Here is a 22864-nt window from a genome sequence, read left to right as displayed (position 1 = left end):
GCATCATATCTCAGTAGATATGACTTTATGCTGCTGTCTCCCCCAGTACAATGCAGCGAATGGTTGTTGCGCTGCTTTTATATTTTTATTTAATACATCTGCCTTTATGTGTGAATCTATCACAATTTTGCAGTGACTTGTGTGAACTGTGTGTTCTCTGTAGGGATATACTCTTTATATTCTTTTTACAACACAATAGTGGAATTAGTAACTATTGTATTGCCTTTGCATTTTTCATATACATTAAACCATGGGAGTAAGTCAATGATCAATCACTTATAAATTTATTCACACAATTTCACATAGTAACTCTAGATAGTGCATGAAATCACATAACACTTTTCAGCAGCCCTTTTATTGCACTTTCACTAAAAAGGAGCATCCCTATTTGAATAATGTCCAGTTACACAGTATAGGCGAATATCACTTCAATGTCTTATCTCTTTATGCAGTTTGGTCTTCAACTTCTTCGTTTTTCTGAATGCAACCCCTCGCTCCTGAACAGTGGACGCATTTCGGAATACAGAATTCTTGTCTCCTCACCACAAAATACAAGGAAGTGCAATATTCCACTCACCTGGAAGGTCTAGAAAAAGAATTTACCCAGTGTGTAGTAGCACCCAGGACTCAGACACAATTACAGGCGAGAAAGATACTTAGCCATTACTTTGTACAGCATGATCATCAGAGCACCTCATTGTGAGCTCAATTATAACCTAGCAGGACTAGTCTTGCGAACCGTTTGTAGCGCTCCTGTACATAGTTTTCCCGTAGTCTTCGCGGTCCGGCGTGTAACTTACTTATGGGGACTGTATGGCACAACCTTACAACAAAAAGAGTTTTATGCACACCAGTGCTGAAGTTGTAAAATATTAAGTGCCATGGCCATTTCTCAGAAGACCACTGAAGCCTGCACCACCCATATCCTGCCAATGGCAGTACCAACATGACACCCGAACTGTAACTAGGGTCATTGCTGACAATTAAGTGCCAAGCACCAGAAACCACCGGCACAAATTAAGCACTGATAGACTCTTCACAGCTTAAACTTGATGTATGTGAACAAAAAACTTTCAGTTTAGAGAAAGCTGTAAACATTTTTCCATGCAGGGTGAAACACGTGTTGGTTGAGCACATGCACCGGAAATGCAAACAAAGAATATGCCAAACCAGAATGCTGTACCATGCCCTAAAACCCACAAGTGACTAAATATAAAATAACAGCTGTCTTTATATTTATGGGATAGTTATTCTGTATATATTTTCCTTGCTTTCCAAGACAGTACCAGAAGAATTCAGTAGAATGTCTACATTCTCCAATAGTGCATAGAGATCAGTGCAGAGGAGATTGACCTTTTGAACAAACTGATGAAAGTTGGAGGAATTCCAAAGGTCGGAGGCATATATCACTGAAGAGGGGAAAACCCCAGATGAGATGGTCCGCGTGCCCATTCACTATCCCCTGTTCCTAGGCTAGTATTGGAGGAGGTTCTATTCTGCTCATTGATCATGCTCCTACACACAGTCTGTCCCCATGTCCAGCACTGTCCATGGTTGCCAGTGCTTACAAAAAAAATATTTAATGTTTATTTAAATAATATGCTTAGTTAATAAAAACCATTGCATAGCAATACAATAATATTCATCCTAGAGCAGTCCTAAAAGAATGAAACATTTATAAAAATGCTCTGAAAAATGATTAAAGTAATTTACTAAAATGCTCTGATTAAAATAATTTGGTCACTCTTGACTTGACATTATTATATTTATGAGCATTAGAAAATGGATGCAAATCTTCAGCATTACGGGTCCTAATTTATGGTAAACGGTTTCTTTTCTTCAGGCACATGCTCCCAAAAATTGTACAATGCAGCGCTTGTGACACGTACACAATTTAAAATTATGGAATGCAATTCAATTCCTCCATAGATATTAGGTGGTCCAGTATGGCTTTAATCTGGTTAATAAATTTGACAACGCGGGCAGTGAGCCTCCTATCCGTGCCCTGGAAGCATTTGTTAACTGCCTCTTGACAGCCATGCACCTCACCTGCAGTTCTCTAAATAGTGCCTTTAGCAAAAAGTATCTTTCTGATTCAAAAGATGGACAGGTGCATAGTACATGGGCCAGCGGTCCCTTTAGGAAGGGACAAGACAACAGGAATTATCTTTGCATGTATGCCTCCATTTTTGACATTCGATATCAAAGAAGCCTATTTGAAATCTTAAAAACGTAAACTTAGTTTCTCCCCAGAGGTAGAGACAAATAATGTTGAGGCTTCATCTTGGTATAAGTTATTACTGCATATTGGTTGTGGTCTTTTGATTGTAAATCCTGGGGATCTTCCTTTACCGATAATGTTTTGATTGCCTTTCCCAACAGGGATTTGAAAACTTCATATGATATGTTCTTATACCATGGCTGGCTTATTTGCAGATCTTCTAAAAACGTATGCATGGTAACCTGCCAGGGCGATGAGGGTGATTTGATTAACTCTTTACATAGAAAGTGTCTGAGGCTCCGATCTTCCTCTATCTTTAGTTTAATGAAACTTCAACACAGGGGCCCGCTGCGCCGGGATTTGATCTATCAAAGTATATTGAAGCCTTATCTGGAATTCTATGGTGCAATTTGGGAGTCTAAATATTTGGCAAAAGAGTCTCAACTGCTGCTTTTTCAACAAGCACCCAGATTTATCAGTGAATACTTCAAGGCTGTAGACTACTGAAGATAAGAATTTGCCTTATATGACCTGTAATAGTGGAAATAGCACAGGTCTTTACAGACATTGTACAGAGGCCAGACTTGATTCCTGTGGTCCGTTTTGCAAGGCTTCCTGATGAGCTGATGATGTTCCAGAGGCCTGGAGCGCACAATACTTGGCCATGTCAATCGTATACTCCCCTAGTTACCAGGACCAGGGAAGCTGCATGGATCCTCCTGAAGGTGACAATTTTTCTTTTGCCTGGATTTATTTCTAATCCCTTTAATTTATAGTAAGAAGACAGATTGGTAAGAGAATTGTGGAGCCAAATCACTGAGAAGTCCAGCAATTCTGCATCATCCGCATATTGCAAAATGTGCAATGGTTGTCCATTGTGTCTCGGAGGGCAGGCTTTTAGGGTTTTCAGGGTGGGTTCGACGACTGCAGTAAATATATTGAAAAGAATGGGGGCCAGCACACAGCCTTTATTTATGGGAACTATTTTACATAATGTGCAGTCTCTAGTAAGTTTAACTTAGATCCTTGTGTAGATAAGGTGACGTCCCTACTAAGTTTAACTTGGATCAACTTGTTAGAGCAAAGAGTGATTCATATCTTTGGTGGAAGACACCAGGTGCTCAATTTCTGCCATAGCTTGGCCTTATAGATGCTATTGAATTTTTTTCTATAGTCACTAAAACATGCATTGAGGACTCGTTTATTAGCCAACGATTTGTGAATTAGAAAGGCAAGTGTCATAATTTGTCTAAGGTATCTGCATTTTTACAAAACCCAGTCTGGATCCAGGCCAATATATTCACTTAGTTAACCCAATTTTGTAGATCTTGTAGAATCAGCAAAGCAAAACATTTGGCGTCCAGGTCAAGCAAATATATATTCAGATCATCTCTACTTCCTTTTCACGTTAAAGGAATTCTGCTAGTTAGAATTGCGTCATCAAAAGGCTGCACATTGATTTGCTTTAAAACTTCTGATCCACTTTGAAAATTGCAATGGGAAGACCATTTGGCCCTGGGATCCATTACCTCTCCCTTTGGTACTAGTTCTCCCCATGGAGGATGGGGTGGTTTGAGAGATATTTCATTCTGCCTCTGAATCCGATGTGTTACCCGTTGTCGGCAACGCTTTAAATAAAGCAGGTGCTAGTGGCTGTGTTAGGATGCTTGTAGTTAATACTGCTATGAGAAGGCAGATGATGGTTTTTTTAATTATCTCAGAGGAGCTATAGAGGTTGTCCATGTAGGATTCTGACCATGTGCTTTTCAGTTGATTTTGCTTGAACGGTTGTGTTGCGGTTGTGAAGGAATTCACCCATTTCCAGTATTGGTGACTTTTATCTGAGGTTGAAACCTTTATTGAAAAGATCCCGATGTGATTATTTGCAGCTTGTTTTGCTTCCCAGACTAGCTTTTTGTAGTGTTTCCTCACCTGAGTGAGTTCAGCATTGCATTGATCCGCACTATACCTTGCCTTGGAGATCAATCAGGCCAACTTGCCAATCTTCCGCTTTTCAATGAGTAAGCTGATTGTGTATCAGGACGGCTTACACTCAGTGATGACGGATGTGAGATTATTCTGATTTCATGTTGATGTCCTTATGTCCCTGCAGAGGCCTGCCACTGCTTTATCCCAGGTTGCTGAGCTGCAGAGTTGGTTTTCCGCTGCCATAGTGTTTAAATCATTTCAGCAATCCTCTCCAAAGTGGTTCCTCCACATGGCTAGACGATTCCCAACATTGGCCGTTCAAGTGATTTGAGTTGCTGTGGTGGCAGCCGCTCCATCTCCTATCAGCGTGGCATGACCTTGTAGTCTTTGAACAGGAGCACCAACTTTTGTGGGAAATGATCGCTTTCTGGGCGGAGTTCTATTTGGAACTCTATCAGCTGCTTAAGCAGAGGCACGGACAGAAGCATGTAGTCCAACTCAGCACAACGTTGAGGGGTAATGTATGTGAGTGCTGCCAGTTGATTCACAGTATTCCGGCCATTCAGGGCGCGCAGCCCGTGAGCATTCGGGCTTCAACTAGTTTATTCCCTATTGAATCTCAGTATTGTGGATGAAGCACAGGACAGGGAATATTCCATATTAAATCCATCTGCCTTGTTGATTCTAGAATGTCACAGTAGTTCAAGTTGAACTTGCCTGGTACTAATATTTCTGCCTGTGGGATTTCCCTGATGACATCATAGAGGTGGCTGATTAAATAGTCCACTTTGATTTTGAGAGCTTGTCTGCCTGAATTTAAATAAATATAAAGCAGAATTAAATTCCGCCGGATCTTATTTGGGAATTTAATTGAAGTCCCCAAAATTCATGGTTTGTCTGATCTTATTTGGTCTATTTTACAGTTCATGGAGAGTCAGCAAAAAATTCCTGGTCCTCCTGCTGGTCGACCGTTGACAGCTCTTTATTGAGCTTGAATGGCTCATACCCCAACAATACAATAGGTTAGCTAGCCAATGTTTCTTGCAGGCAGATTAAATAAAACAGTGATAGGTATTGGTTTGCATCCTCTTGAACTTTGATTCGTTCCCAGCCAGCAATATTTCATCATGCAACTAATTTACGGAAAGGGGAGGTTCGTTTAATTAGGGGGGGGGTCTCCTGATTGGCAGCCTTGAATAATTGATGATTAACTATTTTTTAAATATGATTAGGTTGCCCCAGGATTGTCGGAAGCCAGGACCATTCTTGATGCCTTTGATCAACTGATTTTATCACTGTACACTGTTGTCTGCCTCGATGATCCACTTTTACACCAATCTCTTCCTATGCTGGACTATCGTAATTCGTTTGAGGAGTGCCTCTCAAAGTTAAATGAGTGTTTACCATAAGTTCTTGGATTGCTCTCAGACATTGGCATGTGGGGCCTCAGAGAAATTTTTGTATTTCACGAGGATGGGTTTCCACCAAGAAACTATGTAGATGGGGCAATCTGCCATCAGATTTAAAGATTGTGGAATATCTTTTTAATTTGGGAGGTGCAATTTCTATACCCTATTTGGCAAATATTTCTTTATGACTCAGGATGGAGAGAGCTCTTTTCGAGTCTAGTGTTAATTCAATTGTTTCATTCATTCTCCGTCGTTCTTAGGTAGGAAAGCCGTATTTGGACACAGCAGAGAAGCAACATTTAGAAAAAACATAAATATAATCAATCTGCTAGGTAAGCAACAAGAACAGATAGCTACAGAGGTATTCCCATTGTGTTTTGATTCCTTATTCAGTCTTCTGATTGAAAAAGACAATTCCGTGCAGCCAACACGTTTTTCTCCCAGTTATGGGCTTCTTCAGGGCCAAAACATCACATGCTCACCTCCAATATGTGGAGCGAAGTTTATTATACGATTCGTTGTGATTCGCACGTGGCTTTAGTGCACACATTCTCCAAACATATTCCAATGATTGCATTGTATTCTTCCGTTTCCTGATTCAAGGAATAATTTTTCCTTATGCATACCTCCATTTGTATAGAGCTGTGTTCCAAGATTTTGAAAGACGCCACACTTGTGTGAACGAATTTTGGATAGCCGAACAAGGCTCTATACAAATGGATGTATGCCTAAAGAGAAGCAGGTTAAAGACTGAACTGAGTAACAGTTAATGGCCTGAATAGGTTAAGTATTCACCTCGTAATATTAAGAAGGCACCTGTAAAGGGCAGTTGCAGCGAGTGGTGTCAGTAGCTGGTTCCCTAATTCTCTTGAGTTTGTTCTTGATATTGATGTTACATTCTTCAGCCCCGGCTATTCCAATTTCAAATTGTCCCAATCAATGTTGTGGGTAAGAGGCAGAGGAAGGAGAACAGGGAGCAACGGATAGACAGGTCACCGGACCTGTGCAATGCACGCGAGAGGAGTGTCAGATGGTCCACAGAGCAAGCCACACCGAGATCTGGCCTGGCCACTTGTGCGGGGGATAGACTCCCTCTGCGTCTCCCGCCTCTGCTTACAAGACTGTCTGACCCCAGGGAAGAGATGCACATTAAACGAGAGCCTGTATAATTGAATTGTGTTCCCTTCAGTTTAAGAAAATTGATGTCACTCAAAGGGACCTCAACCCCTGAAAATTTTGACACTTCAATATCACTCCCTATTCATGCAGGATTTCTTTTTTTGAAGAACGATGGGAATAGAAGTCAAGGGCGACACTACCGATCGATTTCCGATAGGGAAGGATATGTCGTGGGCCGACACTATTCTCCTTATTTTTGAATGGTGTATACCAATTATAATCTCAAAAACCCTTAGTGGGTTGCAATACACACTTCTCTGCTTTTTTTGGGGGGGAGCTTTATATAGCACAAACTAGACCAGAGATATCAGGTATCAGAGCACTTTACATAGCATCAGTTTCGTTACTCATGGACACCACAATCAGTTTTCTTAGGCAAAGGGAGATAAGTAATTTGCCCACAATCACAGAATGTTGAGCGTCGTGGTTGAGACTTGAATCCGGTTCCCCAGCTTCGACGTCGACCGCTCTATCCGTAAATCTACATCTTCTCCCTTACATCCTGGCTTTGAGGCCTTCTGTAAGATTCGAGGTTCAGTTATTAATTCTGCCAAAATTAAATGTATAGCTTTTAATCAAAATAAGTCTTTTAGGGGCATTGTGAAGCTATATGGTGAGTATCTCGAACAAAATGATGTTTTTAGTTATTTAGGAGTTACTCTGGCCAAAAATCTGCCTTGGAAACCCCAAATTGAAATAATGGTTCACAAACATCACCAACTAGCAGGCGCATTAGTAAAAGAATTCAAAAGCCTATTCACCAAAGCCAATAAGTCCAATTCTTCACATGTATGAAGCTAAAGTAGTGGGTTCAGTTCTCTATGGTTCAGAACTTTGGGGCTATATGAATTTTGCCCTACTTACTTTAGCAGAGAATATGTTTCTGCAAAATTTGACATGTTCACCACAAAGTATCCCTCTTAAACCCCTGCTTTATGACCTAGTCTAAAAATCCCTAGTAGATATGGCAAGACTCCGTCCAATCTAATTTTGGCGTAGAATGTGGTCTACCCCCGAGCTGGTCAAATATCCTAAAGCCCTGACGATTGTTATGGAGGCTGATCTCTCACAGTTACCCTCAAAAGAATAATAAAAGATCAGTATTGGCTCGTAATTATGACAGATGATCTCAGAGCAATTGAGAGTACTATATTGTCGGGAAGTTAAAAAAACATTTTAAATCCACCCCCTCCATGAGCCTTATTGGTACATGATATCCAAGCCATTCGATAGGAGACATTAATTTAAATTTCGATAAGGAACCCTCGCAATAACATCTTTTACATGTAATTGGCCTCCCAAAGCTGATAACAAATGTCCTACTTGCACAGATAACATTTAAACACTTTCTCATGTCTTGTTTGCCTGCTCAGCATATTTGGGCCCACGGAAAAAATGGCTGAAACCTACAAGTAAGAATCTGGGCACCAGAAGCAGTAGTGTTGCATTGAGAATACAGCGCTCAGAACCGTCCTCTCAATAAGCAAGCTCTGTTACCAAGTTTCTGGGCTGGATGTGGATTATAAGATTAAAGTTGAGTTTTTAGCTTTTTAACTAGCTAATTTAACGAAGTTCACAATTTATGGGTTTTAACATGGCTATGATGACAACTACATTTCAGTGTAAATATCATTTGTAAATTGTGCTGATTACAGTTTTATCTATCATGTTTGTTTGACCTTTTATGTTTTTATGTATTTATATTGCTTTTATAACATGTATTGCCGAAATAGAGCTTTCTGAACTGAACTAAGAAGTCAACGAGAGATCTGATGGACACCGAGAAGCCTGCCATTAATGATAATGACTCTGAGCGTGATTGATGCTGGAGACAGTGGCATTAAGGAATTTCGAAAGTGTGATGGCAAGGTAAGACCCTAGCCTGCAGGACATGGACCGTTTGGCACTAGCATGGGAGAACCTTCACCCGTTTGGCAATGGAAATGAACAGTTGCAGTACAAGGAGAGAATGACAGTGGGAACCCTTTTATGGTGGTTGTGGAGGCTGTAAAACCATAGACACTGCAGATCCTAACATTGATGAACACTGTGGCATTTACAGCAATATGGGTCCTAAATGGATGGGTACTTGTGAACCTCACAGAGAATATTTTACCTGTTAGATAGTCCTAATTTGTTAGGTGATAAATAGTGGTCTTTGAGACTCCGGTCTGTCTAATCGACGCTGTCACTGAAAACTGCATCCCTTATAAGCATGTAGCATTCTGGCACTAATTAATGCTGAATTACCTTACACTGCTGAAAACCAATGAACAGTCCTCTGATGAAGGCTATCACTCCAACCCTAGACTCTGAGATCAATGCTTCTGGAGGACCTTGGTGAAACTCTACCATATACTGTCCGAAAAGAACAACTTTGCCACTGGGACATATATTTGAGAGCGCACTTATTGAGACATACTTTATTGAGACTAACTCTAAAATTAATCTTCCATGCTGTTATTACTGTAGTTCTGGAGTGCCCATATACCCACTGGCAGCATTCCCTCGTCATGTGAAAGTATGAACGTGTTCAACGCTTTTGCAACAATGAGAAAGTGACTGTGATGCAGCGGAATGAATCGAAAAGAAAGAAATTTCAAGAAGAAAAATTGAATTAATCCCTATCAAGGACTTAAATTAATGTCCAATTACTTTTTACTACTAAAAAACCAATTCGCAGGAGTAGTCCAAAATGAATATTTTTCCATATATATACTTTTTCTAAGTAGGACAATACAAACAATTATATATATACAAACAACAACAAAAACAATGCATGTATCTGAACAAAAACATCATTCCTTGTTACCCTTATTTTATAATACGGATGCAGGAAAATGATTCCAAACAATGATCAATAATAGCAATCTGCACAATAGCGAAGATAGCCCTAGAAATAGCCAACCTTGTCATGAATGAATTTGAAAAACATTGGATGTATGTCAACACCAACCCTTTTAAGAAATGTATCAGGTATTGGTGTCGTTATATAGATGACATCTTCATGATTTGGGAAGGTGATGATTCCACCTTGACTGCCTTCATTTGGACTACTCCTGAGAATTGTTTTTTTTTGTAGTAAAAAGTAATTGGACAATAATTTAAGTCCTTGAGAGGGATTAATTCAATTTTTTCTCCGGTAGCTACTTTCTTTTGGATTCATTCAGCTGCATCACTGTTACTTTTTCATTGTTTCTTTGTCCAGATGCAGGTGGAGTAATAGGGCATACCCCCTTCATAGCATAGTTTAACACTTTTGCAAGACATTATCTATTTAAAACAAAATACACGGAAATGTCACAAATCATGGCTGTTTTTTTTAACAAATTTGATACCCACACCTCTCGGTTGGCCAGTGTCTTTCAATTGCCATGAATTCTGGCTGTGCAATGGCTCATTTTTAAATAAATTATGAACGGTACGCAAGACTTGTAGATAAACTATGCATAGCTTGTCAACACTGCTGAAAAGTGAAGGGCAAATTCTTTGGCATACAGTTCCAGTTTTCTTTGGACAGTGAAGGATCATTCAGTAGTGCCAACTTGATTATGTATACACTGAACAGGCTCCATTTGAAGTGCAGTTTTCCTTCTTCTTTTCCACCTGTATACGTGGGACCTGAAACAGAGAGAGTTAGTTGTTTTTTTGCAGCGTTTTATATATAGCGCTAACTTTACCCGAATCGGGTATCAGAGCGCTGTACATAGCACCAGTTATGTTACATGAGGACACACATTCATTTTTGTTAGGCATGGGGAGATTAAGTGATTTGCCCAGAATCACAGTATGTTCAGCGTCATTGCCGAGACCCAAACCCAGGTCGCCAGATTTGAGGTCGACCGCCCTAGCCGTTAGGCCAACTCCTTTAGAGAATTTTATGAAGCATAAAATACTATAGCTTGTTGCAAATCTCACATCAATTTAACAAATTACACATATAAACTGTATCATGGGACATCAAGTTTAATGCTAGAAAATGCATAATTGTATATCAATTCTGTTTTTTTATGAAGTCTATTTATTGATGCAATGATACAATAATTTAGGATAGTGTACATGCATTCTTGCATTTCCCTGTTTTATTTTATTATTCCTGCATGTTCTCCAAATGTTGGTTCTGTCCAAGCACCTCTTGAAGTATAAAATAATATACCATATTACAAATCTCATATCGATTTAAAATATTGCGTATATAAATCATATCATGAAACATAAAAACACATCTAAATTATGTACACCAATTCTGTTTTTCTGTGAAGCCCATTAATTATTGTAATTATACAATAATTTAGGTAGTGGATCTGCATTGTTGCATTTGCTTGTTTTATTATTTTTAATTATTTTATTATCCCTGCATATTCTCCTACTTTTAGTTCTTTCCAAGCTGGTTTTTATCTATTATCGCTTTTTTCCTGCCCTTTTACAGAACTGCATTGGATTGTGGAATTCATCATAGCCTTTCATTCTGCACCAACAGACTGTTTACATTAATATTAATAGATTTTTGTTGAAAGAGTTTAGAGTCGACAGTAAGGAGCCATAAAAATTTGGAACTCTGTGAGAGGAGAGCAAGGTATATGTGTTGGCAAACTTTGATCAATATCCTTCCGTGTATAGGACTTTAAGTTTTGCTTTCCTCAGTTTTCACATTATATGAAGACTGTATATCTCTGGGCAGTTTCATAACACTACATAAGCAATAAAAGAATCAAGTTCCTCTTATTGAAAACATAACTTCTTAGATGTGTTTGCTCAGTTATCACTGTAGGTATCTGCATGTGAGCCTAAAAATGAGCGATGGAGTCGTAATAGTAATCAAGCCATGGGGAAGAAGGATGTTGGATCATATTTAAACTAAATCGAGCACTGTACAGGCAGACAGAAAATTGATAAAAGCCCTAGACCCCGGTGGTTGAGTTGGCCTTCTCTACCTGTTTACTAGATGGAATTACTATATCTCATGGCATTGGTTTACAACAGTCTCCCTGTTGTCAGAACACCATGTATACTCTTCAGCAATTGGCTTTATTTTTTTAAATAACTGTTACCAGATGAGTCAGTCCAATTAATTCAATGATAGCAAATCATGACTTTAACTCCCATAACACTGTAGGTCATCAAATGAAATATGAGACCTGGAAAAACAGTTTCATGATGGTATGGTGCAAGGTGCCTAGTCCTAAAGGGCCATATAGCAGCCATCTAAGAAGGTGGATATAGGTATGACCTGGCTGCAGCTGCACAATACCTAGTTGGATTATACTGTACTTCTGATCACATATTCTTCTGAGTACCTTCTGAGTGCTTTTTCACCTGAGCACGCATGTCTGCTTTAATTGTAAAGAGTTTGACGCAACTCAAGGTCTGATGTGGCTTAGACGTAATACTAGGGCGAAAAATGGCTCTATCGCATTATCAGAAGTGAATGAAGAATTCCAAAACGTGTTCAGTGGAAACAATGGTGATACTAGAGGACAGTTTATAGCACACTGAACATCACTACCTGTAGCCCCTGCCCCTCCCCGAAATACTCAAGGTGAGTACTATCTGCATAGGGTATTCCTTCCCTATCATTCAGTCATGATCAACCACATTTAGAACACTGGTGTGTTTTCTAAACTGGTTCTCTGAGGTGCTTATAATTAGGTATGAATATGGGGGGAGATGAGTTAAAAACGGCATTTAGCACCTGTTGGGAACATTTGAATGATCTATTCATGTCATTCAAATGAATAAATGAGTGTATAGTGCTCCAAAATGTAGGTTTTGGCACCTCTTGTGACCTGTTGAAAACCTGCAACATTATTTATCCAGGTGATAATTTCGTTTTTGGGTAAATTTATGGCAGCAACAACTACATCTCACAGAAGTACTTGGTCAGCTACTAAAACATACCCTGCATGGTAAAGTTGAGAAATAGGTGTTCAAAGCACAACAGATTAGCTTGCTAGATGTAATGTAAATGTAATGTAAATTGATACTTGTATAGCGCACTACTCACCCGCAAGGGTCTCAAGGCGCTTGTACGAATACCGCAGTGGAACCCATCCTGGCTTTCCCTGTGAGGTGTCCACTCCTGGGCACCCCCAAGCTGGAGGCCAGGCATCCTTAGCGTTGTGGGGGCCGTTGTGGAGATTAAGCAAGCTATTGCCCAGAGTTGCAGAGTGGGACTCCATGATTGGAATAGGCACGAGGCGAGGCGAGAATTATCAGGTCCTGGTCCATGCTGAAGACATTAGTATTGGTGACACTAATGTGAAAGCCATACGGGAATAGCATCAAGTTACCTCATCCAAAAACTTTCAATCTTTCGTTGAGTTTTTCAAATTTTTAAAGATTATTCTTTGAAGATTTTTCCACAATCATTAATCCCATCATCAGGTTGATGAAAAAGAATACTCAGTTTACATGCGGGCTGAGCAAGAATATGTATTCGCCCACGTAGCACCAACATTTATCATTGCTCCAATGTCACGTAATCCTGACGAGATAGTGTAAAGACTGATGCCTCTTCATTGCAATAAAGGGTGGTGGTATCCGAAAGACGTCCAAAAACTGCGGCCTTGCATCCATCCATTTGCCTATTATTCCAGACCTCACTCGGGCACAGAATGTAATTATACCATTCATGATCGAGAAATCTTGGCCATCAAAGGGGCGTTTGTACACCGGAGGCATTATTTGGAAGTGGTATGCAACAAATTACTACTTGGACTATTGAAGAGCGCTTACAGTTTTCAAAGTCCACACCAGCATGGCAAAGCAGAAAATGTATCTAAACACTCTAAAGTAATCTAACCCATGCTGCCAGGTCCTTTGTCTTGGCTACAAACATGGAAAAATCAAAAACTGAAATATTTCACAGCTTTGGGAAGAACAAACTCAGAATGAATGAGTTTGTATCATTGAATACAAGAACCAGGAAGGTGATCTGCTGTGTGCCAATCAGAATCTGTATTCGCCCAACAGCTCTTAAATTGTGTCATGATATAGTAGTTGCAGTATATCTTTAAAAAAGAAAAGTTAAAAATGTAGTCAGTCTTTATTTTTGGTGGCCTCAGATGTAGCAGTCACTTGAAATATGTGTGCAAGAATGCAGTATTTGTGTTCAAGCCAGGACAGAACAAAAAACTTTCAAGATATTTGCAGTCTCTCTCAACACCTAAATAATAATGGATTCCTACCTCAATAAGTTTTATCATGATGATTAAAATTACTGCTTATCATCGATTGCTTTGCTAAGAAGGGACATTTTGTTCCCTTGAAGAAACTAGCTACGGCTGATGCTTTGGCTTAAGTACTTCTTACGCTGTTATTGGACTACAAGGTCCTCCAAGGTCCTCCGGTAATTATAATAGCAGGCAGGCGAACCCATTTTATAGCCAGGTTTCAGAATGAACTAACAAAACATCTTTGCACGTTGTCCTACAAGTCAATGAGTTGCCATCCCTAAAAGGATAGTCAAATAGTGAGGCTAAGTCAGTTGCTGGCACAGGATCTTCAATATATTTTAATGAAAAATCAGAGCAACTGGCTACAGTTGTTATCAATGGCAGAAGTTTCCTAACAGTTCTGTCCATAGTGTATTGTGTATGTGCTCTTTTATTGTTCCTGTTGACTGTATCTTTTTATGTTACCATCTGTAATCTACAGTTTGACTATCTCATTAGATTCGTTCGGTAAGCTGCTTATCAACATGTAAACACGCAAAGGCTACCTGTGATAAGTCTGCTGGTAATCACCCTTTGGGTACAGCACCGTATTATCCAGGCAATAAAGTTTGTCACACTGCCTCTTTTTATCAGCCACTGGGTCATATCCAAAGTTTCATGGTTCCTTTTCGGAAAGATAGTTTTTCAATTTCAAAGTGGCGTGGTCTTCCATGGTGGGTCTACCTTCCTTAGATTCAAGTAGGGTTCCCATGAATAATAAGTGGGAACTAGCCCTGATTCTTTTAGTGTGGGGAAACACGTCTGTTGTATCCATGCATACATTAATTACCAAGCAGGGAAGCTTTGGAAAGCACTGTAGGGAATTTATAATGCTTAAGTTAGAAATATAGTGAAACGTTCACAATTAGCTTCCAAGTTGGAAGTGCCTCTAGGAGAAGACTCACTTTTTAAACTGATACTTTACTTAGTTGTCTTGATTTTGAAAAACACGTCCCTCCTTCTGTTGCTTCAATAGTAAAACGTTATTTCTTGAAAATGCGCTTTCCATTTTTGCAAGGTCTTGGGTTTCTGTAGTTTTGGTTTTGATTGCAATTTAAACTAACGTTTCTGAAGCTTCAATTGAAAGCATTCTATCTAGCAAATATTGCTACTCCTGTTTTTCCCAGAACAGAGTTCTGAGTGGAAAGTGCTGATACCATTTTTAAGGGAAAAGTGTGGGAATGTTGGGGCGGGGGGGAATTTGGTGGCTCTCCATGTCACATAAGCTGGACTATCTTGGGTGTCTAGTTTTCAGAAACGTCTAACTTTAGTAAGTTTCCTTGGGTGTGGTCAACCATGCCCCAAATACCGCAACTGCCTAAATCCTTAAAATGTGTTAATTGTCATTCTGAACATGTTATGCATTCCATCTATCATCCTTTTGTGTTGTTATAGTCACCCTAAGTGGGAAGGGTAAGCCCAGACATGGGTCCCGTGCTTACTATGCCACTTGATTGAAGCTTCTTGACTGATGAGCGGTTCTAGGATGCTTGTTTTCCAGTCCAGGAAGGACCTAGCTGGCAGTTCAGGCTGGACTGTTCTCATGGGGAGCAGGGTCAAGACAGATTTGCATATGGATGGGTCCAAACTGGGGTGGCATGGTGAGCAAAAAAGTTATGGATTTAACCCAGATCAGTGATGGGGTGAATGTTTGATAATGTTCAGGATTCCATCCAACATCTTTTTGTGCGTGAAAATTTTAGGTCTCCACATTGTGTTTTGTAGCCTTTTGCTTCATGTCTTATAGGCTCAGTCACACAATGAGGTACTGTTTTTATTGTGAGAAGAGTGTGAACTCTGAATGGTAAGAATTACATGGATCCCCACAGATTCCACAACTTTCCCTCACAGAAATGTGAAGATATGTCATTTTAGCCAAGTGCGTGCTCATTCTAGTTAAGGAAACGTCATGGGAGCCATGCAAGTTACACAACCTGGACTCTCCTGAGTGTCTAGTTTTTTAGAACTGGCAAGGTTTAGTAAGGACACTATGCGGGTTCCCTGCTGCATCCTTAGCTTCCCACTGTAAGCACGGGAACTGCTTTTCCTGGCAGACACCCCTTGATTGAGAGGCTGCCCCAGCAGGACACCATTATTCCCAACCATGGGTGAGACAGGACTAATTCCCTGAATTACATACATAAGGTGCTTTCGCAATCACTTTGGGGCATTTGAACATTAGTTTTAATGTTCCTCTCAATTATGCAGGGATCAGCATGTCAGGTTGACAACACATCCTGCAGACATCCCCTGTCTGAGATTCCGCCCATTGTGGCTTTTACCCTACATCAATGGGTAAGTGAAGTCCAGACCTCAGGCCCTTCACTGTTCAATTCCCAATAACTACCTCCTAATGCGCTACCCTTATTACCCCACAGAAAACAGCGCAGCAAGATTAATATCTATGTCCCCGCCGACTACCAGCATTGGGTGTCTAGTAGCCTAATTGCTAGCACTAGACCAACCCACCAACCACCAGTATGTACCATCTTTTGTACACCTTACTTTATGAATAATCTCAGTCCAAATCAGTAGTTTCTTAATCTCCTTAGCTCCCCAGGTTTATTTCTGCCCTGATGAGATCTTGATATCTGATAAAGGGTCGAAACTCCAATAACACCAATAAAGACAGACCTTATTCCTGTGTGAATTAGCAATGGCATTGATCCTTTTTTTTAAATATTTTTTTATTATTTTCTGGCAGAGGTAGTACATACAAGGATAAAACAAAAATGAGGAGACCATCACAATGCTATACGGAGAAAAAGAAGAGAAAAAGAAAAGAAAAGGAGGAAAGCAAAAAAACAGCCATCATACAATTTAAATCCAGTTATCAATTGGTGACCATAATTTACGACCGAAGGTCTTCTTTTTAACACCTTTCAGTTTATACACTGCTTTATCCAATCTATAAACATTTAGCAACTTTCCCAACCATAGCTCGAAAGTTGGTGGTTCTACATCCAACCATCTGGAAGTAATACAGGCTCGATAAATCGACATTCCCACAAACATAACATTTTCTTGATCTGTAGTTAGATTCCGAGGGGGGAAATAAACACCAAAAATAATAATAGTGGGATGGAGCGTGATCCCCACATGTAACAGATTAGTCAAGAACTTTTCAATCTTCGCTATATATGCAGCCAATTTGGAACATTTAAAAAACATATGAATTGAATCTGCAGCTAAGGTACCGCATCGGCTGCAATTAATACCTTTTTGAGCTTTCCATTTTAACAGTTTTGCAGGTGTATAATAGAGATCTAGAGTGGACATAAAATGTTGGCTCTTGAGAGAGCTATTAATTAGTATCTTATTGCTCATCTCAAACACTTTAACCAGATCAATCCCTACAATGCCAAGCTTTCGCTGCCATTTCACGGTATGATGATCAAGATCATTCTGACGCCTATTGTTCATTAATTGGTAAATAATACCAATACACCTTTGTCCGATAACAAGTCATTACCTGTAATTTTTCAAGATATGGTAATCTATCGGTGGCATACGAAACAGATCTATTCACTTGGACAATTATATCAAAATGGGTCCCTTATGTCTTTTTCGAAACTGCAAGAGACATTTGGTTTATCCAGGAACGATTTTTTTAAATACCTACAGATTCGTAGTTTTCTGGAAAAAAAAAATGTCTTATTCACGGATATGATGGAATCTGTTGATATCTTAGAAAGCTCTAGGAAAGCAATGGCATTGATCCTGCTTTGTTTGAAAATATATTCAATGCATTTTGGCTGTCTTTAAAAAAGCAATATCCAATATACATGCATGTTTATTCACATTGTCACTTTTTCTTCTTTGATGGTTTTGGTTCTTAGCACTTGGGGTCCTTAAGCAATACCTTTTCACCACTCAGTTGACTATTTATTGTGTGACTCAGTATCTGGGATTGATGAAATAATAAACTTCGCTTCGACTGAATCAAATCTATTCTAAATATTGGCTGTTTTTTAATTTAGGGTTAAACCGCAACAAAATTCACCTTCTGTAGAAACATTACTAGTTTGTTACTAGATTGAGTCTATACAGGATTTCCTATATTATATTTCTGTCTTACAGAATGAGTTCCATGTGAACACTTGCCCCAAGTTTTGCACTTTTGATACCCATATTCACATGGACATTCTGGTTGTGCTCTTGTTAATTGGAATCTAACCAAGGTTTAGTAAGCTTTCTCTTGGTGGCAGTCCCAAATAACTCAGCTACACATATCTCCAAAAATTGGCCAATTTTCATGGTGAATACTTGATGTCTACATGTTGCATTTTGTGGCTTTTCGTGTTGCAGGTGATACGTCCAGCCACACACGTGGGGTGCCATTTGTATTGACAGAAGTGTGGGAATACAAGATAGTAGAACATTTGCTATCATCAATTGAATTTCTCTCCATTTTTGAATTTTAAGTGTAAGCAAAAAAGAACACATTTTGCAAAATGCCCTCTGAATCATATGATAGGATGGGTAACACCTAATTAGGAGTACCTTTTATAAACTCAGTATCTTTGGCACATTTCAAAGAAGTGTATGCTTTCATTAGTCCCATTTTACATTCATTATATTTTAGTGTATGAACTGGTGCATCGTCGGTACACAATTAAATATCAATATAAACTGTAGTTCAGTTGTTGGTTTTGGGTATCATGTGTTTTTGGACAATCACTAAACACTGTGGGACTTATTTACAAGCCCCATGCGCCATTGGTGCAAAAAATACATATGAAAACTTTAACTCCTATTTCTATATTTTCCTTCTTATTGTTATTATTCTTTTTTATTTCAACAATTAGTTTCTTTGGGAAAACCATGAGTGACCTACACAAATGATCTCTTGCTGGATTTGGAATTTCATCTAAATTTCAGAAAAGTATAGTATAGCTTTGTGGATTCATCATCATCAGTGGGGTTTCCACCTGTTTCCACCACAAGCTACAAGTATGTAGAAACCACAAAAATAGACAAAATGAACAACCACTTAGAATAATACACAAAAAACCTTTGTTTTACAACTCTGCTTGTTCCAGAAAGCTGAGAAGAAGGTGATTTTATCACAGCAATCCTTTTGTTGATCCAATTTTCATAAAAATAGTCACTTTCTTGCATACCACTTTTTCCAAACAAAACACCAGATTAAGGGGTCGATTAGGATCGCGGACGGACTTGAGTCCGTCCGCGACCCCTGAGGAGGAGGGAACGTCCGCATGGGCTGCGGCGTTCCCTCCGATCTGATTAGGATGTGACCGCCAGGGTGGCGGTCACATCCTCTATCTCTAACATTGCGGCGGGTGCAGCTTCAAGCTGCACCCGCCCCAATGTAAAAAATGCATGCACAGCATTTGCGTGCACAAAGCGGCAGGCACCGCGCGGTGCCTGCTGCATTGTGCACGCAAATGCAGGGGGGTACCATAGGTACCCCCCCATGTGCACCCACCACCACCCCTTCACCCAGGGGGCCCGCAACGGGCCCCCGAAGTGAAGGTCCGTATGCTTTTCCATGGCGGCAATGCCGCCGTGGAAAAGCATATTTACACACACATCATGATATGGCGGACGGTGTCTCATAGACACCGCCTGCCATGTTATAGCTTTTCCGCCGCGGTCGGAAGCCGACCGCGGCGGAAAAGCGGCGGACGGAATTCCAGACCCACCAGCCATCCTAATTTGGCGGTGGGTCTTTGGAGTCTCCGCCGCGGTTTTTCCGCATCCTCCAGGCCGGCGGACACTTCCGCCGGCCCGGAGGATGCGGAAAAACCGCCATCCTAATCGGCCCCTTAGTTTTTTTTCTTTGTTCCCACCAGGGTAATCCATTACCCTTTGTATATCTAGACATTTTGTGGGAATTATGTATGATGGCTTAAGTGCCCCAAACATTAAAAAAAGACCTCATTATTGGAAGGGGCGAACCCTCTGAACTAAGGAGTTAAAGAAGCACTGGCCCTGGCTAGGTATCATTCCCATTTAAACATCTTCAGCTTTAGACTGAGGTACAAATACAGAGGTTACAGTATGTCTAATGCATTTAAACATTTAGCAGTCACAGCCAAGAGAGCAGCTAAGCCAAAAGGGGATACCTCATCAGCATAGAACATAATATAATGTGTATTGGTAAAGCACCCTTACACCCCTTATGATATTTGACAACAATATCTCAAAAGATAACAGTAGGGGAGTCAGTTATATCAGTATGTAAAATATATTACGAGCCAAGGAGACAGCGGGAGACTCTCATAAAGTTTTTCAAAAGTGCACATGGCATCATATATTTGGAAAAAAGGTTTAGATGTGGTACAGTTGTAACAGCACTGTAAGCATGAAATGCATAGGCAGCCCAACTTGGACTTGGTGCACAAATGTGCTTGTGACACAAACGTGGCGACGCAAGTGACAAGGTGGGAACTGCGGAACGGCGCGTGGTGACAATGAGTGAATAATATATACAAGTGACTGTGTGGTTCAGAACAGATTGGTTGACAGAGGTTGCGTAAAAATTGATGGGAGCGATTTAGGTAGAACCACACGGAGTTGACGCACCTTCAATTAACCTGTGAGGTCAAAGGCAAGCCCGTCCACACCAGGACGCCGCCAGACGCCAGTCTGTCTCCCTATGGATAGTGCTCTAAACCTTAAACAGCGCCTTACTTACCCTGGACAGGAGATATTAAACATTGGAAAGTGTACAGCCAAGGCTAAAGTGGTAAATAACAGCTATATATGCACTAATCAGTTCCCTTTAAATATGGAGGGTCCACTTGCATGCTTGCACTGTGAGTATGAGACCCTACCAGCTTTCCAGAAGACAGTGTCATTTACCACTCTTGACACTGATAACATCCCTTGGAAAACAAGCTGCCAATGTTTTTTGGCTAATGTACGCTCCTTTCCTAAACAATGCGTTGATATCTGGGATCTTTTTGCCTCCTCCTCCCCGGATGTCGGGTTTGTAACAGAGATCTGGATTAAATCACTCTCTACCCCTGATATTGCAATTGTGGTTCCAGACGGCTACCCCATACTAAAACTGGATAGGCCATTTAAAGTAGGTGGTGGAGTCGCTATCATTTTTAAAGAGCCTATAAAAGCCACTCTTTTGGACAGTCTTAGTACTGATAACATTAAAATCATGGTTTTCAGACTCGACTTTCACTCTCAGTTGAGTTAGAAGGGCGCGCTTGTCTACCGTCCCCCTGGACCTATTTCCAACTCTATTCTACACCTACTAGATATACTGGCACCCCTTGTCATATCATCTGACAAATTTGTTCTTCTGGGTGATTTCAAAGTTGATTGATAACCAGGAGGATCCAGATGCTGGCATTTTCTCCTAGGAAATGTTAGCTTTAAACCTCATGATAAGGAATGATGCCCCTACACATATTGCAGGGCATATTTTAGATCAGGTTTTTTCCAACTCGCCCGATTTAGCTTATATTTCCACAGTTCCGTTGATATGGTCAGACCATTTTGCATCTCTTTTGATCTTTTAAACTCTAGGAAACAGACAGTAAAGACGGCTCCGGCTAATAGGACCTTTAGACACTGGCACAAACTATCTCCTAATAAATTTGGGGAACTGCTCATTAGGAATAAGCCTGAATTTGGGTCTGGCACAGTGGACAGCCATTATGTGTCTTTTCACAAGATGGTGGAAACCACTTTGGATGTACTAATTCCAGAGAAAACATCCAATACGGCTTCAAGCCGAATTCAGACTAAGTGGTATACATCTGATCTTAGGCTGGAGAAGAGTAACTGCAAAAAACTAGAACGTAACTGGCAGCGCACCCATGATTCTGCAAATAAAGACCTATATAAACTGGCACTGACTAAATATTATATAAATATTAAAGCTGCACATAAACAGCACATTACTATGCAATTGGAACAATCGGGCAACTCCCCTAAAATGTTTTTTCAGCTTCTCAACACTTTTGTTAACCCTAAAGTCCTTGACACTGAGGAGATTCCCACCCAACTCCTCTGTGATAAGATTGCAGACCACTTTTATTCAAAAATAGAGGACATATACAATAATATATCTTCATCTGACAATGATAAGTGTGACTCGGGCACGGTCCATACAGGGGACCATTATGGACAGGGAACCTTGAAAGAATTTCCATTGCTGACACCTCAGGATACGGAGCACCTTCTAAAATCTGCAAAATCTGTCTCTTCTACGGATTTAATGCCTGCCAAATTCGCTAAGGGATTAGCCGCGGAATTGGCGGAACCTCTTAGCTCTATTTTTATCATTCTATCAAAGAAGGTAAACTTCCCAAAGCATGGAAGGCTGCTCAAATTATGCCTATCTGAAAAAACACCAAATTACCCTCTGACACTATAACTAACTGTCGCCCGATCTCCTTGCTGCCTTTATATGGCAAAATACTCGAGAAGCATGTTAACATCCATCTTTCTGCCTATCTGGAGGCCAACAACTGCCTGGACTATTCCCAGTCCGGTTTCCGCCCTAGATATAGTACCGAACTTGCTTTGGTTAAAGTGATGGATAATATTCGAGTGCTTGCGGATGCAGGTCACGCAGTAATTCTTGTGCTGCTTGACATGTCCGCGATACAAAAGGGGATGATGGATGGAGCGTTTGAGCAAATCAAACACTCACCCCCAGTCAACTGATCTGGGTTTAATCCATCACCATTCTTTAGCCCACTCAGCCACCCCATTTCAGACATGGCCATATGCAAATCAGTCTGACCCTGTGCCTCATGGGAACAGTCCAGCCCGAACTGCCAAGCCATGTTTTCCATGGACCGGAAACAAGCATCCTGGGACCGGTTTTGGATTCATAATCCTCATCAGCCAGGCTATCTTGAATCCAGTGGCCAAGTGAGCAAGGGACTTACGTCTGAGCATACCCTGCCACACTTCGGGCG

At 40.4% G+C, this 22864-nt stretch overlaps 1 protein-coding gene across 1 annotated transcript in view; it reads right to left on the bottom strand.

Annotated features, from left to right (window-relative positions):
* Positions 1-261: 261 nt before the first annotated feature.
* The window catches only part of SLC2A12 (solute carrier family 2 member 12), a 481869-nt gene continuing 459266 nt past the window's right edge, over positions 262-22864 (bottom strand). Inside the window, exon 5 of the mRNA XM_078649211.1 lies at positions 262-10359. Within this exon, the coding sequence (XP_078505337.1) occupies positions 10266-10359 (94 nt within the window). The 3' untranslated portion in view covers positions 262-10265. The remainder of the gene's footprint in view (positions 10360-22864) is intronic.

This window comes from Lissotriton helveticus, chromosome 6, assembly GCF_964261635.1.
Source record: "Lissotriton helveticus chromosome 6, aLisHel1.1, whole genome shotgun sequence".
In the NCBI taxonomy this organism is placed as follows: Eukaryota; Metazoa; Chordata; class Amphibia; order Caudata; family Salamandridae; genus Lissotriton; species Lissotriton helveticus.
This window is presented reverse-complemented; position numbering and strand designations above follow the sequence as displayed.